We start from the raw sequence: 22,919 nt of genomic DNA on the forward strand, positions 1-22,919 counted from the left end.
AAAGAATCTTGCATTAAGGTTGCTTACTAGCTCCTGTTGAATATTGGGATGATTGTGTGGTGTGTAAGCCGCAGTTTTGTGATGTTTGGTTGGACCTGTTGCTAATAGTCAAAGCTGAATTACATCCAAGGACGGTGCTGACATTTTAGGTGATAATGTGCATCCTGTAGTACTGATAATAGGCACTTCAGTAGAACATTTTTAAGAGATGTGTCCCAATCTGGTTGTTGATAAACATTCTGATGAACCGTAGCAGTTTGTCCATCTTACCCCATGATTAAAATTACCTGAAGTCTGTGATTGGTTTTAAACTAGGAAAATTGGATTCAAATTTTATAGCCTGTTTTATAATGGAATTAAAAAATTCAAACATTAATGATTTTCATTAAACTTTGGTTCACAGCTGCGACAAAATGTTTAAATGATTGCATATTGCCTGCAACTGTCTTTGTTGTATGATTTTATAATTTCAGCCCAATACTTCATTCGCTAATTTTTGACTGATGTGTTCTGTACAAATGTGTAGATGCTTGAAAATAGTCTATGGTTAATACTGTACAGTAGTACAAAAAGAGTTAAATTGATAGTGCAGGAAGAAGTTGGTAAGCAATAGGTTAAAGGTTGTGCAGTACCATTATGAGTTTTCCATAGTTTTTTGAACCATTCATGCATATTCACTGTCCATGGTTACTCAGGTATGGCTATGCAGTGTGGCTAAGTTGCGATAGAGGTTGCAGAAAGTATGAAATTGTGACCCCTTCAAGTTTGAAAGGTTACCTAACTTTGCATTTTATTGTTGCCTCACCAGAACAGAGATGTTAAAACCAGAGAGATAATGAGGACTGTTTGTACAGGCATTGGTGCTCACCAAGCCAAATGGCAAGCCCTACTATGTTGATCATAAATGGCCATCAACTCTTGGCAACTTGCAAACACACAAAAAAAGGCTCGTAAAGTATATGTTGTAAATAAACTACAGTGAGTGTTAGTTTCTTTAAAATATAGAAACTTCCACTTGGTCTCCTTGCAACGACATGGAAGGGAAGCTAGCTAGCGCATTTTGATGTTGGTCTACACTTGGCCGGTAAAGTCATCATAAGGGCAGCTAGATTACCTTCATGTGATGAGTGATGGAAAACAGATATAGTAATTACATAATATCAAGGAATATACATCAATATATTGATATCATGGTGATCTTTCTTTAGCTTAAGAAGTGCCACAATGTGCTGTAGCTGTCTTAATCCTTGGACTTCATCTTACACTACTACCTTCCATGTCATTCACTTTCTTGCTTTCTTTTGGACGAACAGCCTAGTGTTTGGTAATCTTGAGGTTTTATAGAAGTATCAAATCGAAGTACAATTTTTTAAGTGGTATGCTGTGAAACTTCTGAGATAATAATTAAGTTGCTTGTTTGTAATGTTGCATGAACAATCAAATGTTACCATTTTTGAGAAAATAAGATAAAATTGAATTATGAGCTGGAATAACTTACTTCCTTTAACAAGGTTTGCACACAAGTGTAAAATGAGATGTAATTGACATTAAATGGTTTTTACCCTTTGTTTTTCAGAGTTAGAAAATGGTTTTCAGAATTTAGGTATGCCTCTACATCACCAAATGTAACGATTCTCAGTTCTGTATTTAATATGCAGCTATTCAATGTAAACAAGTTTGCTGCTGTTGCAAAACTAATCGTGTCCTACATGAAGACTTGGATTTGGTAAAACATTCCACTCGATGGATGTTACATATGTTAACTGTGAGCAAAAAAGTATTGAAAGAATATTTCTCAAAAGTGTTTATATTTGCTTAAATATTTTGCTTATTTCACACAATTAATGATATTATCAAACTATGTGTTGAAGGGCTGATAGCACTGTATTCCTTACCCACATCCTTCTGACCCCACAATTGCTTGCAATTTTATGCTAATGTGGAAGAAGTACTGAGACAACAGACTTCTTTAGAAGAGTAACACTGTTTTGTTGTTGTATGCAATGCTTGATTTGTAAAAAAAAAAAAAATAAAAAATATTACTGTGACCTTCAGAGGGTGTTTTTGAAATTTAGATTTCTTAAAACGTTATTTTAACACTTTTCTGAGGATTGTGTGGATACATACAACTTTTGTTGTACATCACTTCCCTCACATCAGAAGTTCTAGCGTACCACATTCAAAATCTGTGGTTCTGATATTTTACTTGTCAGATGTACCAGTACAGTGTACAAGTGCATACAATCACAAATCGAGCACTGATTGTATATATTATAAAATATAATACAGTAACATGGAATTATTTCACCTTTTTTCAGGTGGTTATGGGTCAGTATTGCTAAATAAAATGCGTCAAGTGGAGAGCTGTGATTTTTCTACTCCTGTAATAGAATTTCCACTGACTCTTGGACGGGATTTCTGCGGTACTGTGGAATACAAAGGCTTAGGTGTTCGTCATCTGAGTATCGGAGATGAAGTATGGGGTGTACTACCACCACATAGGCAAGGAAGCCATGCTCAGAGGATTGTTGCCCCAAGTTCTTTGGTATCAAGTACACTGTAAAATAATGATGCTAATGAAAGAATAAGAATGTAACCTTATGTATACGTGTTGTGTGATAATATTAATGTGTGTTCTTTTCTAAACTTTACCAAAATATATTTCTTTGAACTGTGAATCTATTGAATTATCAGCTCAGCAGGAAAACTGAAAAGTATCATCAGGCTTATCACTGAGAAAAATCACACATTGCACTGAAGTTATTGTCAAATTTTTCAGAAAAGTATTGGTTCAGTAAGCTGTTAATTTAGATAGGGATTTTCTATCTATTGTTACAGACTTTTATGCAGTCATAAACCAGGATTTTGGCTAAATTTTGTTTCATCAAGTTCAGAAACAGATTGCATAATTTATGAACAGTGGATATGCTTTATGAACCAATAGAACAGCACTTGCTGATTATCTATAATTTTCTTATTAGAAAATATGTTTTGCTTATTCAACATTAGGTTGTATTGCAAATATAGTAATTTAAACAATGGAAAGTCCAGGTTGGAATATCAACAGTATTATGAAAAGGATAGATTAGTACTCACCTAAATTACTACTCACCCTATAGATGACAAGTTGAGCTGCAGACAAGCCCAATGAAAAGAATGTTACACATTGAACTTTTGGCCAACACTTTCTTCAGAAAAGAAAACGCAAATACATTCACACAAGCAAGCAGACTCACGCACATGTGACTACTGTGTCCAAAATTTCAAAGTTAATTAAAAATTTATTTAATAGTCACAAAGATCAGTTGAGATGAGACTGTTACTTTGCTCAGCTTTAAATGTATTATGAGTTGTTCATAGCACCATACAATTTTTCTGCAGTTTTGGGCAATTGGACAAGGAAAACTGACGCTCAATAGAAAGATATGATTAATGGTTTTACTATCATTCATATGTTAGGTACACTTTAGGTGTAGTTTTCCCCTCACCATTGTTGTAACTTGTTGTCTACACTGCTGCCTAACATATCATTTTCATACACAGCCACATTACCACCAAATATTTCACTAGGGTTTTGGATGTAATGAAAAAAGTAAAGATAATCATGGGCTTTGTAGTTGAAGTGTTGAGTAGTTAGCAGGTTCATAAATAACATAAAAAATAACTTTCTACTAAATTTTGAGCTTGCAACCATGTGGGTTTCAACTCTTCCACTGATATTTTGGCCATGTATCCGCTGCCCATCCGTGTACTGAGCCAAGATAATGATATCATATACCAAGAGCAGCCTTTTATGATCTACCACAGTGACACTGAGTGGTGAAGTGGTATATCTTGTAGATGCTTGTTCTGTAGCAGGTTGAGAAAGTGCTCCTTCTTTATGTACTTGATGTGGCAGCAACACTCTGGCAACTTCTCTGCAATTTAATTATATTGAGCATCTGATTCCATGTGGTTTATTGAATGTACCACTAATCAAATATCCTTAATTCCCTTTAACTAATGAAATGAAAGCTAAAATCCTAATGTTGTTTTAGTTTATAAAGTGGCCCGTATCTGTACAACATTCTGCCACTGCTGATTTGTCTGGTTATTGCAAGAAGGTGTACCATTGGTGTTCAGTGTGTTTCTCAGGAACAGTTTATATCATTTGGCCAATATCAGTATATGAACTGCCATAACTTCTATAAGGTACACACCTTCAGAAGGAACGAGTCATTCATCAGACAGCTGATCAGCATTGCAGTCTTCATAGAAGGGCAGAAAGTATCATCTTCATCTTCCGGTGTATGTAACTTGATTTCACATGAAATGCAGTGCAAATCTGATCCTGGGAACATCCATTCATTTCTAAGGTTTGCTTGCTCATATCCTGTAGACTTGATAATTCACACAGTGAACAGTTTTTTTAAAAAAAATATATGTGTTAAAACTAATAAAATTTAAAATTTGAAAAAAAAAGCTATTTAATGTATGAATTTCAAGCAATCATGTATAACTATTCCAGCTGTGGCTGCCCCAGTTCTAAAATTATCTGTCACCGTGTAGAGTGTGGGGTCTCCTTACCTAAGACACTCTGTGTCTTATGTACCAAAATTTTCAGGGCACTAGTAGTTTGTGAAGGGAATGGGAACTGCTGGCATTTAAATATATATTTTTGTGTGTGGGTTTGCAATTTATTGCATTTGTTACTGTATTTTAAACATTATCATGAACAAGAATGTCCAAAAACTGGAGGTGCCCATCTTTTCTTATTTCCATTGTGAATTGAATAGGTGCATGGATGGAATTAAGTGCTACAAAAATTGTTTTAGTTTTATGGCAACATCCTTTCTTAGAACCAACAAAGAAAGAGAACACACATAGTGTTTCGGCTGGCTGGGACAATGAGTATTTCAAGCAACAATTTCTGTGTTGTTCATGTGCTCATCATCCACTCAACACGAGAAGGGCTTGGCAGGAAGCAGCAGGTATATGAGATAGGAATGCGAAAGGGAGAGGCAGCGAGATCATTGAATAAGAATGAGACACATGGACATTGAAACCTGAGAGTTTGTGCAGCATATGAGGTCAATAATATAGGGGAGTGGATTGGGAGGAATTGATAGAAGAGGGGAAGGGGTAACTATGGAGAAGAAGATGTGGGTGCAAGTGGTTAGCTGAGATAGATGCCAGGAGGATTACGGGAACAAAGTATGTGTTTCAAGGATAACTCCCATCTATGTAGTTCAGAGTCATTGGTACTGTGGGGGAGGAATCCAGATGACATGGATAGTGAAGCAGCCATTGAAATCTAGCATGTTGTACTCAGCAGTGTATTCTGCTGCTGGGTGGTCAACTCTGTTATTCCGTCTGAGGCCAGGTCGCCTGTGAAAGCAGCCATGTTATATGCCAGCTCTGCTTTAGTTTATTATGCACACCATTTTATGTGGGCATGACCACCAACTGTCCACCCAAAAGAATGGCCACCGACAAACTGTGGTCAAGAACAGAGTTGACCACTTAGTGTCACAACACACTGCTGAACAGAACTTGGTCAATTTCAGTACCTTCTTCACAACCCATACCATTTGGAGCCTTCTGTCCACAACCATATTTACTGAACTATGTAGATGAGAGTTATTTTTGCAACACGTATGTCATTCTCGTAATCCTATGGCCCTCAGTCTCTGCTGACCTCCTTCCCCACATTCTCCCCTTCCTCTGTTCTGCCACTCCTTCCCAATCCACTGTCTCACATCATTTGTCATTGTGTGTTTCACGAACTCATTGGTTCCAGTGTCTCTGTGTCTCATTCCTTCCTCAAGCACTTGCTGCCTCTCTCCGAGCCGTCAACCACATTTCATCAATCGTCCCTCCTGCTCCCGGCCTCATTTTTTCCCTCACCCACCCACAGGGTCATTTTAGTTCCCAAGTGAAACAAGCCACCATTTGAAGTGCTGACCTAAGAGCAGCTGCCACAGCTGTAAGATTTCTATACAGAATTTATTACAATTAGTAACAGCTACTTGGGTTGCCATATTGAGAGGGGTGACAAAGTCAAAGACTTCTTTGCAGCGTGTGTCACAATTACCAGCAAAAACTGACACAGGTGAAAATGTAAGATGGAAAAGGGAGGAGGAGTGATACTCACATGATAAGTGAAACAGAGGATGTAGATAATGTACTATGGAAAAATTAGGCTCTATTGTGATAGATACTTGAGACTATGCTTTCAAATGTAGTAAAGTATTGTGATGTAAGTGGTATGTAATGCTTGTCTGTAAGGCACAAAAACTAAGATAGCACTTTTTTGCAAGAAAGACATAGTTTGACTGGAAGAAGCAGCTGTAGTTTTTACCCTCTGATATAATGTGTGCCAACTTTAAGTGCACAGTTCTGATTTGTGCCTCTTTGACATTCATTTAGCAAAATTATTGATGAGTTTCTGATACATATTTTACCCCACCTCAAGAATGATGTTTTCCTGTTCTTCCACAGCCGGTAATTTTCTGGCCAACATGGCATACATCTTCCAAGTGGCTGCTTACGATATTTAATAGAATTCAAGTCTTGGCAGCAAAGCGAATATGGTAATTAACTGAAGCTGTCACCTTGTTGCTTATCAGCCACCTACTGATGATTATGAGGAGGATTGTGTCCTTTCATAAAGGAATCTCCAGCAATCAGCATACTACCAAACAAATATTCATATTAGACTGGTCATATTTGTTTGAGACATCAAAGAAATCTTTCAGGCAGCATGTAAGTCTGTAAATCAAATACCTCAGTGTTGGTACGAGGGTTGACTGAAAAGTAATGCCTCCCCTTTCGTAGCTCTTCAACATTTGGCAGCATTGGTATGCGGCAGGTTCTGGCTTGTTCCATAGCCTCATCTCTACATCTCCACTTGGCGGGAAGCCTTAACATTGAACCATTGTGTTGTTACAGTGTAAAGTATGGAATGCTGCACAGACGATCGGTCAGTGCGATTGAAGCAACGTGCAGTCATTGAATTCTTGACAGCAGAAGTTGTCACCCCAAAGGGGATTCATCAGAGAATGAAAGCAGTTTATGGTGATTGTGTGGATGTGAGTACTGTGTGTCATTGGGCGAGTAAGTTTAAAGTTGTTGAGGCGGCAACATCTGACCTGCGTGACAAACAAAGAGCTGGATGTCCATGACAGCAATTACTGAGTTTCACAACCAAAATGTTGACAGGTTGATTCACGACAATTGTCATATCATTCAGAGAAACATTGCAAACACAATCGGCATTTCATAAAAATGTGTTGGCCACATTATCATTTTGCTTGGCTATCGAAAGATCTGTGCACAATGGATGCCCTGGATGCTGACTCCTGAAATGAAAGCGCGCAGGCTTGAAATTTGCCAGAAACTCCTCTCGCGTTATGAGAATGAAGGTGATGCCTTTCTCCATTCAATTGTGACAGGAGACGAAATGTGGGTACTCCATTATGATCCGGAGACGAAATGTCAGTCTATGGAATATTGACACAAAGACTTGGCCCAAAAAAAGAAATTCAAGACGCAACCCTCAGCTGGAAAAATCATGGCCACAGCGTTCTGGGATGCAGATGGTGTTATCCATGTTGATTTCCTTGATCGTAGAACAACAATAAATTCAAAGCAATACATTACAACACTGCGAACTCTGAAACGACGACTAACAAGGATCCAAAAGGAAAAGGGAAACATTTTCCTGCAGCATGACAATGCCAAACCACACACTTCACATGCCACCACAGCAGAACTTCAGAGACTGAATCTCACCACCATACTGCACCTTCCATGCAGTCTGGATTTAGCAACATCTGACTTCCATCCGTTCCCAAAAATGAAAGACGATCTCCGGGGACATCATTATTCTTCTGATGAAGACGTTGAGATAGCTGTGAGACTATGGTTGCGGAAACAGAGTGTTGACTTCTTCTGTGACAGCTTCACAAAACTTGTTCATCATTGGCAGAAATATATCCAATTTGGCTGGTGATTATGTGGAAAGGTGAATATTGGCAGTTAAAGATCACATTCTAAGGATTATTTCTGTGTTTGATGTATTAAAATATTCCCATCGAAACCCAATTAACTAAAGTGGAGGCATTACTTTCCATTCAACCCTCATACCTGAACTTGCTGTTGTTCCTATTAATAGTGGAATGTTTTGGGTACATTTTATCACATTCCTCACACCCTGAAGATGTAAATTAATTTATTTTCCAAATTATTCGTTCTCAAAAGTTGACATGGTGAGACTGATGCCATGAAGAAATATAGATAAATTCTGTTACACATAATAATTCTCACAGTGAATCTTCGTGGCAGATTAAAGCTGTGTGCTGGACCGAGTCTCAGTTTGTCACCCACTTTTAATCCGCCAGGAAGTTTCATATCAGCACACCCTCTGCTGCAGAGTGAAAGTTTCATTTTGGAATTCTTATGGTGTCAAATTCAAGCTAGAGTACAATTCATTAGTATATAATTGTTGCTATGATCTTCAGTCTGAAGACTGGTTTGATGCAGCACTCCAAAGCACTCTATACCGTACAAGCAGCAACCTACATCCATTTGAACCTGCTTTCTGTATTCATCTCTTGGTCTCCCTCCACAATTTTCACCCCCTGCCCCCCTCACCCTTCCCGTCACATCCCTTTAACTCTAAACTGATGAGTCCTTTATTTCCGACAATGTTTTCTACCAACCAGTCCCTTCCTTTAGTCAAGGTGTGCCAATTGTGTTACCTTCTCATTAGTTATGCAGTCTAATTGTCTAATCTTCAGCAGTCTACTGTAGCACCACATTTCAAAAACTTCTTTTCTGTTCTTGTCTGAACAGTTTTATCATCCACGTTTCACTTCCGTGCAAGGCTACACTCCAGAAAAATACCTTCAGAAAATACTTCCTATCACTTAAGATTATATTCAATGTAAAGAAATTTCTCTTCTTCAGAAATGATTCTATGGCAGTTGTGTGTACATTTTCTGTCCTCTTTATTTCACCCATTGTCAGTACCCGTGTCTCACTTCCTTCTCAACCACCGCTTCTCTTTCATGTCCTTAGAGCCTTACTACTACTGTCTGGTTTCTGTGCAACTTGTAAATAACTCTACACTATCTATATTTTATCCCTGCTACCTTCAGATGTTCCAAAAGCATACTCAATTTAACATTGTCAAAAACTTTCTCCAAATCTCCAAATGCTACAAAAGTAGGTTTGCATTTTCTTAACTTTTCTTCTAATATAAATAATGAAATGTCGTGTGGCTTGGACCTCTCGTCGGGTAGACTGGTCGCCCGGTGCAAGTCTTTTGAGTTGACACTACTTTGACAACTTGCATGTCGATGAGGATGAGAGGAGAAAATCTCTGACCCAGTCAGGAATTGAACCCGGGCCCCTTTGCCCAGCATTCTGCCGCACTGACCACTCAGCTATTGAGGCAGATGTCTTCTGAGATAAGTCATAGGACCAGTATTGTCTCGTATACCACTAGTTTTTACTGGAGCACAAACTGTTCTTCCCTGAGCCTGGCTTATTCCTGTTTTCCCATTATTCTGTAAAGTATTCATGTCAGCATTTTGCAACATCGACTTATTAAGCAGATAGTTCAGTAATATTCATACCTTTAGACACCTGCTTTCTTTGGAATTGGTATTATTATTATATTCTTCTTGAAGTCTGAGGGTATTTCTCCTGTCTTGTACACCTTGCACACCCAGTAAAATAGTTTAGTCATGGCTAGCTGTTCCAAGGATATCAGTAGTTCTGAGGGAATGTCGTCTCCTCCAGAGACCTTGTTTCAACTTAGGTCTTTCAGTGCTCTATCAAATTCTTCTCGCAGTATTATATTTCTTATCTCGACATCATCTCCTTTCTCTTCCCTATTTGTAATATTGCCATCACGTTCATTTCCTTTGTGTAGCCACTCTATATTCCTTCCACCTTTCAGCTTTCCCTTCTTTGCTTAGTGCTGGTTTTTCGTCTGAGCTGTTGATATTCATATAGCTGCTTCTCTTTCCTCCAAAGGCCTCTTTAATTTACCTATAGGCAGTATCTATTATTCCTCAATATTTAATGTGTACACTGAGCAAGCAGTAAAGGACACCAAAGAAAAATTTGGAGAATGAATTAAAATTTTGGGAGAAGAAATAAAAACTTTGAGCTTTGCCTATGGCATTGTGATTCTGTCAGAGACAGTAAAGGACTTGGAAGTGCGATTGAATAGAATGGACAGTGTCTTGAAAGGAGGAGGTAAGATGAACATTAACAAAAGCAAAACAATAGTGATGTACTGTAGCTGAATTAAGGCAGGTGAAGAGCGATTTAGATTAAGAAATAGGAAACTAAAATAGTTTTACTATTTGGCCAGTAAAGTAATTGATGATGGCTGGGGTAGAGAGAAATGCAATTATAGGCAGTTGATATTGATACTGTGTGTCCTGTAGCTATTTGCAAAATGAACTTTAGTGGAATAGTGTTACAGGAATGTTGTGTTGCTGTCCATTGTGATCATAGTTTGTCTAAAAGTGACAGGATGCATGCTCTGAGCTGCAAAAAGCAAAAACAAATGCAGTGCAGGAATAGAATATTGTGTAGATGCTGAAGAAATATAAAATCATAAAGTTTACACAATATTTCTTATAAATGTGTGTTATTGTCTAGCAAGGAGAGGTCCTACCTGGTGCTGGGGTCTACTTTTTGAAACTATCTGTATAGTGAAGAAGGATAAGGTCCTGCAATGATTCACCTTGTTTATGAGTAATTAATGAAAAAAATTTCCATATTTACATTTTCTGTAGTTTTAATAAGGAATGCTATACATACTGGTTGCATAGCATAGTGGTTAACATACAATCCTCACGTTCAAAGGATTATGGGTTCGAATCTTGTTTCAATATTTTTATTCAATTCATTTTTTCAACTTTTTCATTTCTGTTCCTCTGTCATGTCATTTTAATCAATGTATTAATTTTTCCACTTGGTCTCATTTTTCCTCCTCTTTTTTTTTTTTTTTTTCCACTTGGAATTTTTGTGCATGTGGATTTAATTATTTTGTTTGTTCCTCATAATATTTGAACATTTGAAAATGCTACTCTGTCAGTTAAAAAACAAAACATAAAATAATCTATTTATATTGACTGTGCAATGGTGTCAAAAATATATTTTTCATTGCTGTACGAAAAGTAAATTTTTTCGGGCAGTAATCATTGTACAGATATTTCAAACAGGAATTCTTACTACACTATAGACAAAATATCACAGATGGAGATTTAATTGAAAAAAGGGAATTATAAGTGAAGTGAAATTGAGCAAAATGAGCAGTACAAATAAGGAATGCAATAACAAGGATGAAAATATAGGATGATAAAAGGGCAGAAATAATATCAAAGTTAATTCATAATACATAAGATCAAAGTTAATACATAAAAATAATTAAAATCACATGCCTAAAGATTCCCAGTGGAAAAAGAATGAGGGGAAGAAAAATGAGAGCAAATGTAAAAGTTTATACATGTAAACCAATTAATAGAATTAAAATAACTATCAAAGTCATTTTGATAAAGATTTACAAATAAAAAAAAAATTCAAAGCACCTGATGAGATTCCAACACACAACCATTTGCATTTGAGAACTGTACATTAACCATTGTGCTACACAACCAGTCTGCATAACATTCTTCTTTAAAGCTGTAGAGTGTTGTGCAAAATTCCGAAATTTTTTTGTCAATTGCTTGTACCCAAGGGCCCATCAAGGTTGAGGAGTGTGATACCTGGGACCTTAATTTAATCATTGTATAGATGGTTTCAAAAGGTCATCCCCACCACGGGGGATGTCTCCTTGTAAGCGTATAGTGTAAATGTAAATGGTTTCAATCTTACTCATGATTCTTCAGAGTAAGTGTAGTGAAACACATTGCAAAATTTGAAAAATTATATTCAACTACACATGAGACAGACATGGAGATTAATGGTCCTAAATTTTGTTCACCCTGATCTGTTGAGCATAGATGTAATGAATCTGCCCATGCTATTGAACTTCATAAAGAATATAGCTGTCTTATGCCTTGTGTAGAGTTTTATAGAGTTTTCATTGTGAAAATTTAGCATCAGACTTTTAGCATAACAGCTAGGTCAGTTTCTTTCTTGTGCTGTATGCTGTTTCTTTCTGGATTTTTAGGTGCAGAGGAAACCAAGAAATCTGAACCGTGTTGAGGCAGCATCATTATTATATACTGGTGTAACTGCATGGTCAGCTCTCAAGATATCAGGAGACTTGTTTCTTTTACCTGCACATGGGAGGAGGGTTTTAGTTCTGGGAGGTTCAGGTGGTGTTGGCACTGTAGCTGTGCAACTGTTAAAAGCATGGGGCACACAGGTAACTATGATTACATATTTTAATAATGCTTTATGTCTTACAATAATATGTTATTATAGCTACAATTGCTTTTGTTTTTGGATCATCATTACGCTACTTTTCTGAATACTATAGTAATGGCTATAAGTTATTGGAAAATCTTTAAAACTATGAGAAGGCATGTCATTATTCACTAAAAGCACTCTGATACGGATTTTTGTCAGCTTATTCTACCATATTACATGATAGTGAATTTACATTGACCACCAGTACTTAAGTTACCATTATGCTTTGAGACTCAATATTTCATATTTATGAGCAAATCAAAAGACAAAAATGGAAGACTAATGAAGAGAAAACATGTAAGTGGAGGAGTTATTTGTCTAGAACTACAGTCAAGAAGGATGTACAGTACATTTAAATATATTAACGAAAAAATCAGTTGTTGCCTATAAGCAGTTTTCGACAATATAATGTAATTGGATAGATAAAAAATCTACCCACCATGTCGCGGACGGAGAACACACGTTTATTAAAAATATTGTATGCATGCTTTCAGAGCTAGTGGATCCTTCTTCTGATAGAAGGGTTGAAGGGAAAGGAAGAGGGATGAAAAAAAGGACTTGGAGAGATTTAGGACAATGGTTAGAGTTTGGAAAAGTCAGAATCCCGGTTGGGGGAGTCTTGCCAGATGGGATGAGAAGGAAAGACTGATTGTTGGGGACTACACAGGATGAGATTTGAAAACCTTAGAGCTTAAAGGTGGAATATAGGGTAATATGCAAGACAGAGATTACTGCCAAAACATGACCACAAGTCAATAAGGATGAAAAGCTAAGGCATTTATGTGATAGAGGTGGGGCAGGGACAGCAAAAAATAGAGAGGTCAGAAAATGAAAGACGTAGGAAACTAAAATGGAATGAAGAAAGGAATAGTTATGTGAAGAAATGCTGAGACAGAAGAAATTAATATGAACAAAACATTTCCAATGCCAAACCTGACACTGAACCTTGCCTTGAACAGTTCTGACCTAAAGTCCAACTTGATCCACCACCACTACCTCAAAACCATCCCTTCCAAGCCTTCCAAGAATTCCTAACATCCAGCATTGCTTCACAACCCTTCCTCAGATCCGTACAACATGACTCTAATCTGTCCTCTGCAGAACTTCATTCCCTAAAAGCTGGTAACTCCATCATCATCTGCCCAGCAGACAAGGGATCTATCTCTGCAAGTGATAGGTGGGAGTATCTAAGTGAAAATCTTCCCCAGTTGTCTGACACTTTTACAGACAACATCTACCATCAAGATCCCATACCTGTGATACAAACTGACTTGCAATCCTTCCTGAAAACCTCAGGTGCCTCACAAGGACAAACACCTCAATCTATAGAACTTCATACCCCACCCAAACAATGCACCCCCACCTTTTACCTTATTGCTAAGATCCAGAAACGCAATCATCATGACGTCCTATAGTTGCCGGCTTTGAAGTGGCCACCAAATGTATATCTGCCTTAGCTGAGGAACACCTGAAAACTATAGTAGGAAGACTTCCCTCCTATGTTAAAGACATCAACCATTCCTTAGAGTATCTGAAATCCATGCCCATCTCATTCACAACACACACTTTGTTGTCACCATTGAGGCACCTCCCTCTTCCCCCAGGGTCTCACCACTCTGTGGCGGGTTCGTGCTTTGGTACCATGGGCCCCCAGCCTTTCCCTTTCCGTGCTGCATGTCTATCATCTTGCTATTCTTTTTCCTCTCCCTTGGGGAACGTGTTTGGGATGTTTTTGGGAATGTGTTCTGCATTTTCAATAGCAGACATCAGAACAGTCTCTCCACTGTTTTTCATTCCTTTTTTTCTTTTTTGTTCCCCTTCTCCTATTCTTCCTCCACTTCAGTGTTCGAGGTCCCTCTTCCTCCCTGTGTGCTCCTGAAGCCCGGGCCATGCATCTATCACGTAACAGTTGGCTGGCTAATGCATAATTCCCAACCCTGGGTTGAGAGGCAGAGTTCACATGTACCCCTTGGTACAGGCTAGGCCCAGGGAGGGGTGATTGCCTGTGCTGCTACCTTCCCAAATTGTCAATTGGTCCATCTGTCAGGTGTTATGGAGATGTGAACAATCATCTAAGGCAGGTGCACCCCCTTCTACCCCCCCCCCCCTTCTACCCCCCCACCCCCAGTTGGAAGGAGCACACCATCAGAGATGCTGGAAATCGTGAGAGATTTTCTCGCAGTGAGCCAATCATCTTCACAGTCAATGTCTACTAAACATAAACGGAATGAAGCTCATGATTCAAAGACTCCCCCAGCTGCACTACTGTTCTTTGGGTTTTATGTACTAAAGACAGTCAGTCCTTTGCCACGGTAAATCCATTTATTGTTCAGATAGGTGTTGATGCAATTACCAGCCCTGTGAAATCCTGCTCTCATTTACACAATAGCACTTTGCTTTTGGAGACTACTTCTGAAACTCAAGCACAACAACAACTACTTGCAGCTTTGCTCCTCCATGGCTATCCAGTCCATGTCAAGGTCCATCAGATGCTGAATTCTTCCCATGGTGTTATTTACACTAGGCTGCTTGAGGCTCTGTACAAAGCAGAAATCCAAGTGTACCTTTCTGATCAGGGTGTCATTGCAATCCATTGGGAGATGAAAAAGGTAGATGCATCCTTAGTGCCCACACACACTCTTTTTCTCACTTTTGAAAGAGTAATGCTTCTGTCAAAGATCAGAGCAGGCTAGGAAGTTATCAAAGTCTGACCATACATTCCAAACCTGATGGGCTACTACCAGGGTAATCATTACAACCACACTCGAATGCCCCGTCAACACCTGGCCAAATGTGTAACCTGTGGTAGGGATGCTCACGGGGGCTGTTGTCCACCTCCTACTCTCTGCTGTATCAATTGCAATGGCTATCATGTAGCCTTCTCCCGAGATTGTCTCTTGTATCTCAATGAGTGGGGGTCCAGAAGCTCTGGGTGAAGGAAAAAGTGCCTTACGCAGTCGCTCGCAAGTTGTTTTCTAGTCCAAAACCCTGTTTTCTACCATCCAGCACTTACAGTATGTTCTTGCTGCATCCCACACCATGAAGGAAATGGCCCTGCAGACATGCGAATTCAAATTCAGCACTGCGGTTGTAATGGTTGCAATCCATCTTCCTCTACCAACTGTGTAACAAGCCACCAAACTTTCGCCTCGTGGGGCACAGTCATCTGCTGCACACTTCGCAGGCCGGAAAGGTCAGAAGGAATACTCCCACAAAGACTTTTTATGTCCCTCCAGCCAACAAATGTCTGAGTTTTCCTCTGGCAACTAGAAAGACTCCAAGAAATCAAGAAAAGGCAAACGGTCCTCTCCTTCGCCGAGTCGGAGATCCTCTCTGACGGTGTCGCCATGTGATACCCTCACCCAGCTGAACTCTGTGTCGCCAGTGCACATCTCCAACTGTTTTTCTGCCCTGGACTCTGCAGACCAACAGAGGGAGAATGCCAATGCCTCTGCAAATCTCATGGAGCAGGCTCTTCCAGCCTCTGCGCCCCTTCAGCAGTGAGTCTTTGAAGGCTGGCACTCGGCAAACACTGAGGTGACACCCCTTCATTTTTTCCCTCCTCCCCCCTCCTTGTCTTGACTCTCGTCCAATGGAGAGTTTATGTCCTTGGATCCAACAAAGAGAACTTACAGCTGCTCTTGGAATTAGTGCCTGCTTGTTTTCTGCCTCCAGGAAACAAAATTGCGTCCTGATGACTGGTTTGAGCTCTTGCATTTCTTTCCAGTCCACTTTGACCTTTCCCCCAAGGACAGCATTCCATCTCATGGGGCAGTTGTGCTGCTCTTCCAGGATGGTTCATAGTCAAACCACCTCCCTGACTACCCAGGTTCAAGCTGTTGCAGTCCACATTTTCCTTCCTCACTTCACCTTTTGCCTTTGTACTGTTTACATCCCTCTATCATTCAGTGTCATCAGGGCAGACATCCTCCATCTTATTGGGCAACTCCCTCACCTCTTTCTGCTGCTCAGTGATGCACACCATCTCCTTTGGGGCTCTCCCAGAACCTGTCTGAGAGGTGCCCTCTTGGCTGACCTCAGCATGAGAGCGCCCACGTTCCTTTCAGACTCGATGCACACCTGTTCCACTTTTGAACCTCTCCTTCTGTGCTGCCCAGCTTGCCCATCATCTTGAGTGGTCCGTTCTGTCTGACATATTTTCAAGTGACCATTTCCCATGTGCTATCCATTTGCTGACTCCTACCCCACCTATGTGCACACCCAAATGACAGCTTTCTAAGGCTGACTGGAGGCTTTACTCCTCACTGGCGACTTTCGACCAACAACTTTTCCCTAGTTGTGATAACCAGGTATAAGATCTTACAACTATTATTCTTACCACTGCCGAACATTCCATTTCTCACACTTCCTCTTTACTGTACTGTGTCCCGGTCCCTGGGTGGGCTGAGGCAAGCCGTGAAGCAATTTGCGTGCAGAGACGTGCTCTCCACATTTTTAACCATCATCCTATGATAGCAAATTGCATTTGTTATGTTGTGTGCTTAGTGTTGTGGTGGTATTCAGGATAGCAAAAAATCTAGCTGGATTTCATTTACTACTTCTTTTAACAATTATACTCCCTCTTCCATTACGTGGCTCTCTGGGACCAAGATCCATCCCCAAATTTCCAGCCTGACCATAAAACAGATGATGTCTTTTTGCCACCGCCATTTGTTAAGTGATGCTCCCCCACCACTTTGTGCTCACTGCCCTCAACTTTTGACGGTTTGCCATTTCCTGATGGAATGCCCTGTTTTTAACCATTTAAGTTCTAGTTACGTTTGCCATCTGAGTTATGAGCCATTTTAATGAATGACGCATGGGCTGTTGACCGCATTTTGCTTTTTAGCTGTTGTAGCAATATGATGAAGGTTAGTTCAGGACCTCCACTTCTCTATGACATATTTTGTGGACCTTTCTCCAAGTCCCTGTTTTGAGCTATCTTTCCTCCCATCAATTGGGTTTAATGTGTAGTCGTTCTTAACTTATTTTTTTGTCTTTGTGTTCTATGGTTATACATAGGCTCACATGACCCTAGTTGTTTTTGTCCTCTATAACGAAACAAACAAGCACACCCCTCCCTCTATACCAACATCCCCTATATACATGCTGTGTCTGCTGCTGAACATTTACTCAGTCAGCACCCACCTGATTCTAAACTTGTGACATCCTTCCTGCTCACCTTAATCAATTTTATACTTCCCAGCAATTACTTCACCTTTGTGGGGCAAACATATGTTTAAACAGATCAGGGGTATGGCCATGGGAACCAGGGTGGCTCCTTCCTATGCCAACCTTTCCATGGGTCACTTGGAGAGGACTTTCCTGGGGTCCATAAGCCTTGAGCCCCTCATTTGGTTTGGATACGTTGACAACATCCTTGCCATATGGACTCATGGTGAGGCTGACCCATTAAAATTCATGGAATCTGTAAACACATGCTCCCACCCAATTAAATTTCACATGATTGTGTTCCAAGTCCCGTGCCACTTTCCTTTATGTTGATCTCATCCTCACCAAAAACCGAGTGAGGTGGCGCAGTGGTTAGACACTGGATTCGCATTCGGGAGGACGACGGTTCAATCCCGCGTCCGGCCATCCTGATTTAGGTTTTCCGTGATTTCCCTAAATCGCTCCAGGCAAATGCCGGGATGGTTCCTTTCAAAGAGCACGGCCGACTTCCTTCCCCATCCTTCCCTAATCCGATGAGACCGATGACCTCGCTGTCTGGTCTCCTTCCCCAAACCAACCAACCAACCATCATCCTCACCAAAGGCAAGCTGCACATTTCGGCCCACGTTAAACATACTAACAAACAGCATTACTTGGATTTTGACAGTTGCCACCAGTTCCATGTCAAACATTCCCTTCCATATAGCCTTGGCATTCAAAGCAAAGATATTTGTTCAGATGCAGACTCTTGATGGCAATACACCATCACTCTCACGTCAGCCTTCATTGGATGGAATTACCTCATCAGCCTAGTTCAAAAGCAGATGTCCCAGGCCATCATATCCAATCGTGGTGCCGCTCATCTTTCCAAAAATCCTGACCCTAGGTTTGGGTGTATAAATCAGCTACTTCGACAAGGCCATGACCACTGCTATCTCCAACACATTACTACTGCTGTCTCCAATGTTTTGGTCCACTATCTTGTGGAAATTTTGAGCTCCAGCCAGTATCACCACACTTTCTTCCATCGGAAACGAGTGGAGGGGGGTTGGACGATACACTTCTCTTCTCATAATCGTGAGTGCTACAATGCCACCTTTACTATGAGGAAACTAAATCATGCTCTCACCTCATTCCGGTCTAGATCATGCTTTCACCTCATTCCGGTCCTCCACCCCAGGGCTAGACAATGTTCACATTCAGATGTTGCAAAACCTTTCTCTTGCAGGCAAGCACTATTTCCTTCATAAGTACAATTGCATCTGGGCAGAGGGCACATTTTCCAGATGCTGGTGTGAAGCCACTGTCATACCCATACCTAAACCCTGTAAGGACAAACACCTTCCTTCTAGTTATTGCCCCCATTCCTGTCAGCACTGTGATTGCAAGGTTAGTGGGACATATGATTCATGCCTGGCTTAAGTCTCGTAATTTACTAACTGCTGTACAGTGTGGATTTCAAGCCTGCAGTTCTGCAGTTCACCATCTCATCACTTTTTCAACCCATGTCATGAATGGTTTTCTGTGGAAATACCAGATTGTGGCTGTGTTTTTTGATTTAGAGAAAGTGTAAAGCACCTGCTGGAGGACTGGTATCCTCCGTACTCTCTTTGTGGGGCTTCCATGGCTGCATGCCCTATTTCCTTCAGGAATTTTTAAAACACCAAGTTTTCAAGGTACGTGTGGTTTCTGCCTTGTTAGACACATTTATCCAAGAAAATGGTGAGCCTCAGGGTTCTGTCCTGAGCGTTGTACTGTTTGCTGTCGCCATTAACTCTGTTATGGCCTGTCTCCTACTGGGTATCTCTGGCTCCCTTTTTGTTGACAATTTTGTCATCTATTGTATTTCTCCAAGGACTTGTCTCCTTTAGTGGCATCTTCAGTGTTGTTTTGATGGTCTTCACTTGTGGAGCATTGGCTATGGCTTTCGCTTTTCCACTGACAAAACTGTTTCTATAAATTTGTGGTGGTACAATTGGTTTCTTTCACTGTCTTTACATCTTGGGCCTGTTGCCCTTCTCTTCACTCTGAAACTATGAAATTTCTGGGGCTCATACTTGATATGAAATCTTCTTGGTCCTCCCATGTCTCACCTGGCTGCCTGCTGTACGTGGTCCCTCATTGTCCTACGTGTCCTCAGTGGTACTTCCCGGAGAGCAGATCAGGCCACTCTCTTCCATTTGCATCGGTCCCTTGTCCATTCCAAACTGGACTGAGATGTTTCGTTTATGCATCTGCATGTCTGTCCCTCTTACGTAGTGTCAGTACTATCCACCATCATGACATCTGTTTGCTACTGGCACCTTTACTGTAGCCCAGTTGAGAATCTGTATGCAGAAGCCCCTGAACTACTGCTGTCATACCACTGTGATTTCCTCCTCAGCAAGATATGTATGCCATTTGTCTGCCATGCTTGGCCACCCATCCTCTGCCTCCTCCTTCAATGACTCCTTTAATTGCCGGTATGGGGTATGTCCCTCTTCTCTGTTACGACCTAGAGTTCATTTTCGGCTATTGCTCCAGCAGCGTAACTTCACACAACCTGCTACTTTCCCAGTGGGTGTGAGCCCTTCACCACTTTGGCTTAGTGGACAGTCCGTGTTCATCTTGGCTTTCATTTGTTTCGTAAGGACACTGCTGCAACTGTGCTCTATTGCCGCAAGTTTCTCGATCTTCGCACGGAACTTCACGATAGCACCTTTGTATACACTGATGACTCTTGGACTGAACGTGGTATCGGGTGTGCCTTCGTCACTGGCACCGATGTTTTTCGGTATTGGCTTCCGGAACACACACAGTATTTACAGTGGTGCTCTTCGCCTTGTATCAGGCCGTGCAGTACATCCGTCGGCACAGGTTTTTCAATTGTGTCCTCTGCTCTGGCCCTCTCAGTGCTCTTCAGGGCCTCTGTATGCTGCACACCATCCATCCCTTAGTTCAATGGGTCCAGGAAAGCTGTCACTTGCTCATGCTTGATGGAGCCACTGTGATGTTTATAGGGGTCCCTTGTCATGTCGGTCTGACGGGAAATAAAGTCTCTGATGCTGCTGCTAAGGCTGCACTCCTTGTACCTCAGCCTGCTAGTTCTTGCATTCCCTCTGATGATATTTGTGTTGCTGTCTGTCAGCAGGTGGTGTCACTTTGCCATCACCACTGGTCCTCCCTTCTTGGGAACAAGCTCAGGGGAATTAAACCTCTCCCAGTAGCTTGGACAACCTCCTTCAGCCCTCTTGCTGCTAGATCATTTTAGCCAGATTACGTATTGGGCACTGTCTTTTTAGCCACCGCCATTTGTTAAGTGGTGCTCCCTCACCACTTTGTGCTCATGGCCCTCACCATTTGACAGTTCGCCATTTCCTGACAGAATGCCCTGTTTTTAACCACTTAGGTTCTAATTATGCTGTCTGAGTTATCGGCCGTTTTAACAAATGGCGCATGGGCTGTTGACCACATTTTACTCTGTAGCAATATGATGAAGGACATTTAATCTTTAGTTCAGGACCTCTGCTTCTCTATGGCATATTTAATGGACTTTTCTCCAAGTCCCTGTTTTTAACTGTCTTTCCTTCCATCCACTGGGTTTAATGTGTAGTCATTTTTAACTTCTTTTTTTGTCTTTGTGTTGTATGGTTATGACATGGGCTTGTATGACCCTAGTTGTTTTTGCACCCCAAAACAAAGCAAACACATACACACCTCCCTTTCTACCAATATCCCCCATGTGCATGCTATGTCTGCTCTGAACATTTCCTTAGTCAGCACCCACCTGATTCTAAATCTATGACATCTTTCCTGCTCACCTTAATCGACTTTATACTTACCAACAATTACTTAAATTTGGGGGGGGGGGGGGGGCAGACATATGTTCAAACAGATCAAGGGTATGACCATGGGAACCATGATAGCTCCTTCCTATGCCAACCTTTCCATGGGTCACTTGGAGAGGGCATTCCTGGAATCCATAACCCTTCAGCCCCTGGTTTGGTTTGAATACATTGATGTCATCTTTGCTATATGGACTCACGGTGAGCAGAACTGATAAAGATTTATGGAATCTGTCAACACATGCTCTCTCCCAATTAAATTTCAAATGATTGTATTCCAAGTCCCATGCCGCTTTCCTTGATGTTGATTTCATCCTCACTGAAGGCAAGCTGCACATTTCTGTCCCCATTAAACCTACTATCAAACAGCAGCACTTGCATTTTGACAGTTGCTATCCCTTACATGTCAAACATTCCCTTCCCTATAGCCTTGGCATTCAAGGCAAACGTATTTGTTCAGATGCAGTCTCTTGACGGAAAAACCTCACCTCAGCCATCACTGGACATAATTACCCCAGTGGTTAGACACTGGACTCGCATTCGGAAGGACGACGGTTCAATCCCGCGTCCGGCCGTCCTGATTTAGGTTTTCCGTGATTTCCCTAAATCACTCCAGGCAAATGCCGGGATGGTTCCTCTGAAAGGGCACAGCCGACTTCCTTCCCCATCCTTCCCTAATCCGATGAGACCGATGACCACGCTGTCTGGTCTCCTTCCCCAAATCAACCAAACATAATTACCCCATCAGCCTAGTTCAAAAGCAGATTTCCTGGGCTGTCACATCTAATCCTGGTGCTGCTAATCCCTCCAAAAATCCTGACCCTAGTCTTGAATGTATTAATAAGCTACTTCGACAAGGCCATGACTTCCTAAAATTATGCCCTTAAATTAGTTCCATTCTGTCTGAGATTTTGCCCACCACACACAGAACAGCTTTCATCACCCTCCCAATCTCAACAGTATCCTTGTCAGTCCCTAAACTCCTTCTGCACCAACTTGCCTACCCTATGGCTCCTACCGCTGTGACTGTCCCTGCTTCAAGAGTTGCCCTAAGCACCCTTCTATCACCACTTATATCGGCCCTGTTACTGGCACAATATATGCTATCAAAGTGAAAGCCACATGTGAAATGACACGAATCATATAGCAGCTCGTATGTAAACACTGTTCGGCCTTTTACATTGGCATGCGTACCACCAAGTTATCAATTAGAATGAAAGGGCAGAGCCGGGGGGTGTATACTGGCAACACACAATATCCTGTTGAAGAGCATGCACCACACAACATGACAGTCCTGACCTCAGTGCCTGTTTCACCACACATGCCATTTGGATTCTTCCCGCAGACACCAGTTTCTCAGGACTTCGCAGGTGGAACTGGTGTTACAACATATTCTTGTTTTGGCCACCCACCTGGCCTTAATTCACATTAATTTCTTCCATCTCAGCATTTCTTCACAGTAACTATTTCTTTCTTCACTCCATTTTAGTTTTCTATAGTTTCCAT

At 41.0% G+C, this 22,919-nt stretch overlaps 1 protein-coding gene across 1 annotated transcript in view; it reads left to right on the forward strand.

Moving 5' to 3' along the window:
* Nucleotides 1-22,919, forward strand: part of LOC126175875 (reticulon-4-interacting protein 1 homolog, mitochondrial) — a 96,288-nt gene that overhangs the window by 51,853 nt on the left and 21,516 nt on the right. Inside the window, exons 2-3 of the mRNA XM_049922910.1 lie at nt 2,319-2,545; nt 12,176-12,373. Of these exons, the coding sequence (XP_049778867.1) occupies nt 2,319-2,545; nt 12,176-12,373 (425 nt within the window). The remainder of the gene's footprint in view (nt 1-2,318; nt 2,546-12,175; nt 12,374-22,919) is intronic.

Source organism: Schistocerca cancellata, chromosome 3 (genome assembly GCF_023864275.1).
Source record: "Schistocerca cancellata isolate TAMUIC-IGC-003103 chromosome 3, iqSchCanc2.1, whole genome shotgun sequence".
NCBI lineage: Eukaryota > Metazoa > Arthropoda > Insecta > Orthoptera > Acrididae > Schistocerca > Schistocerca cancellata.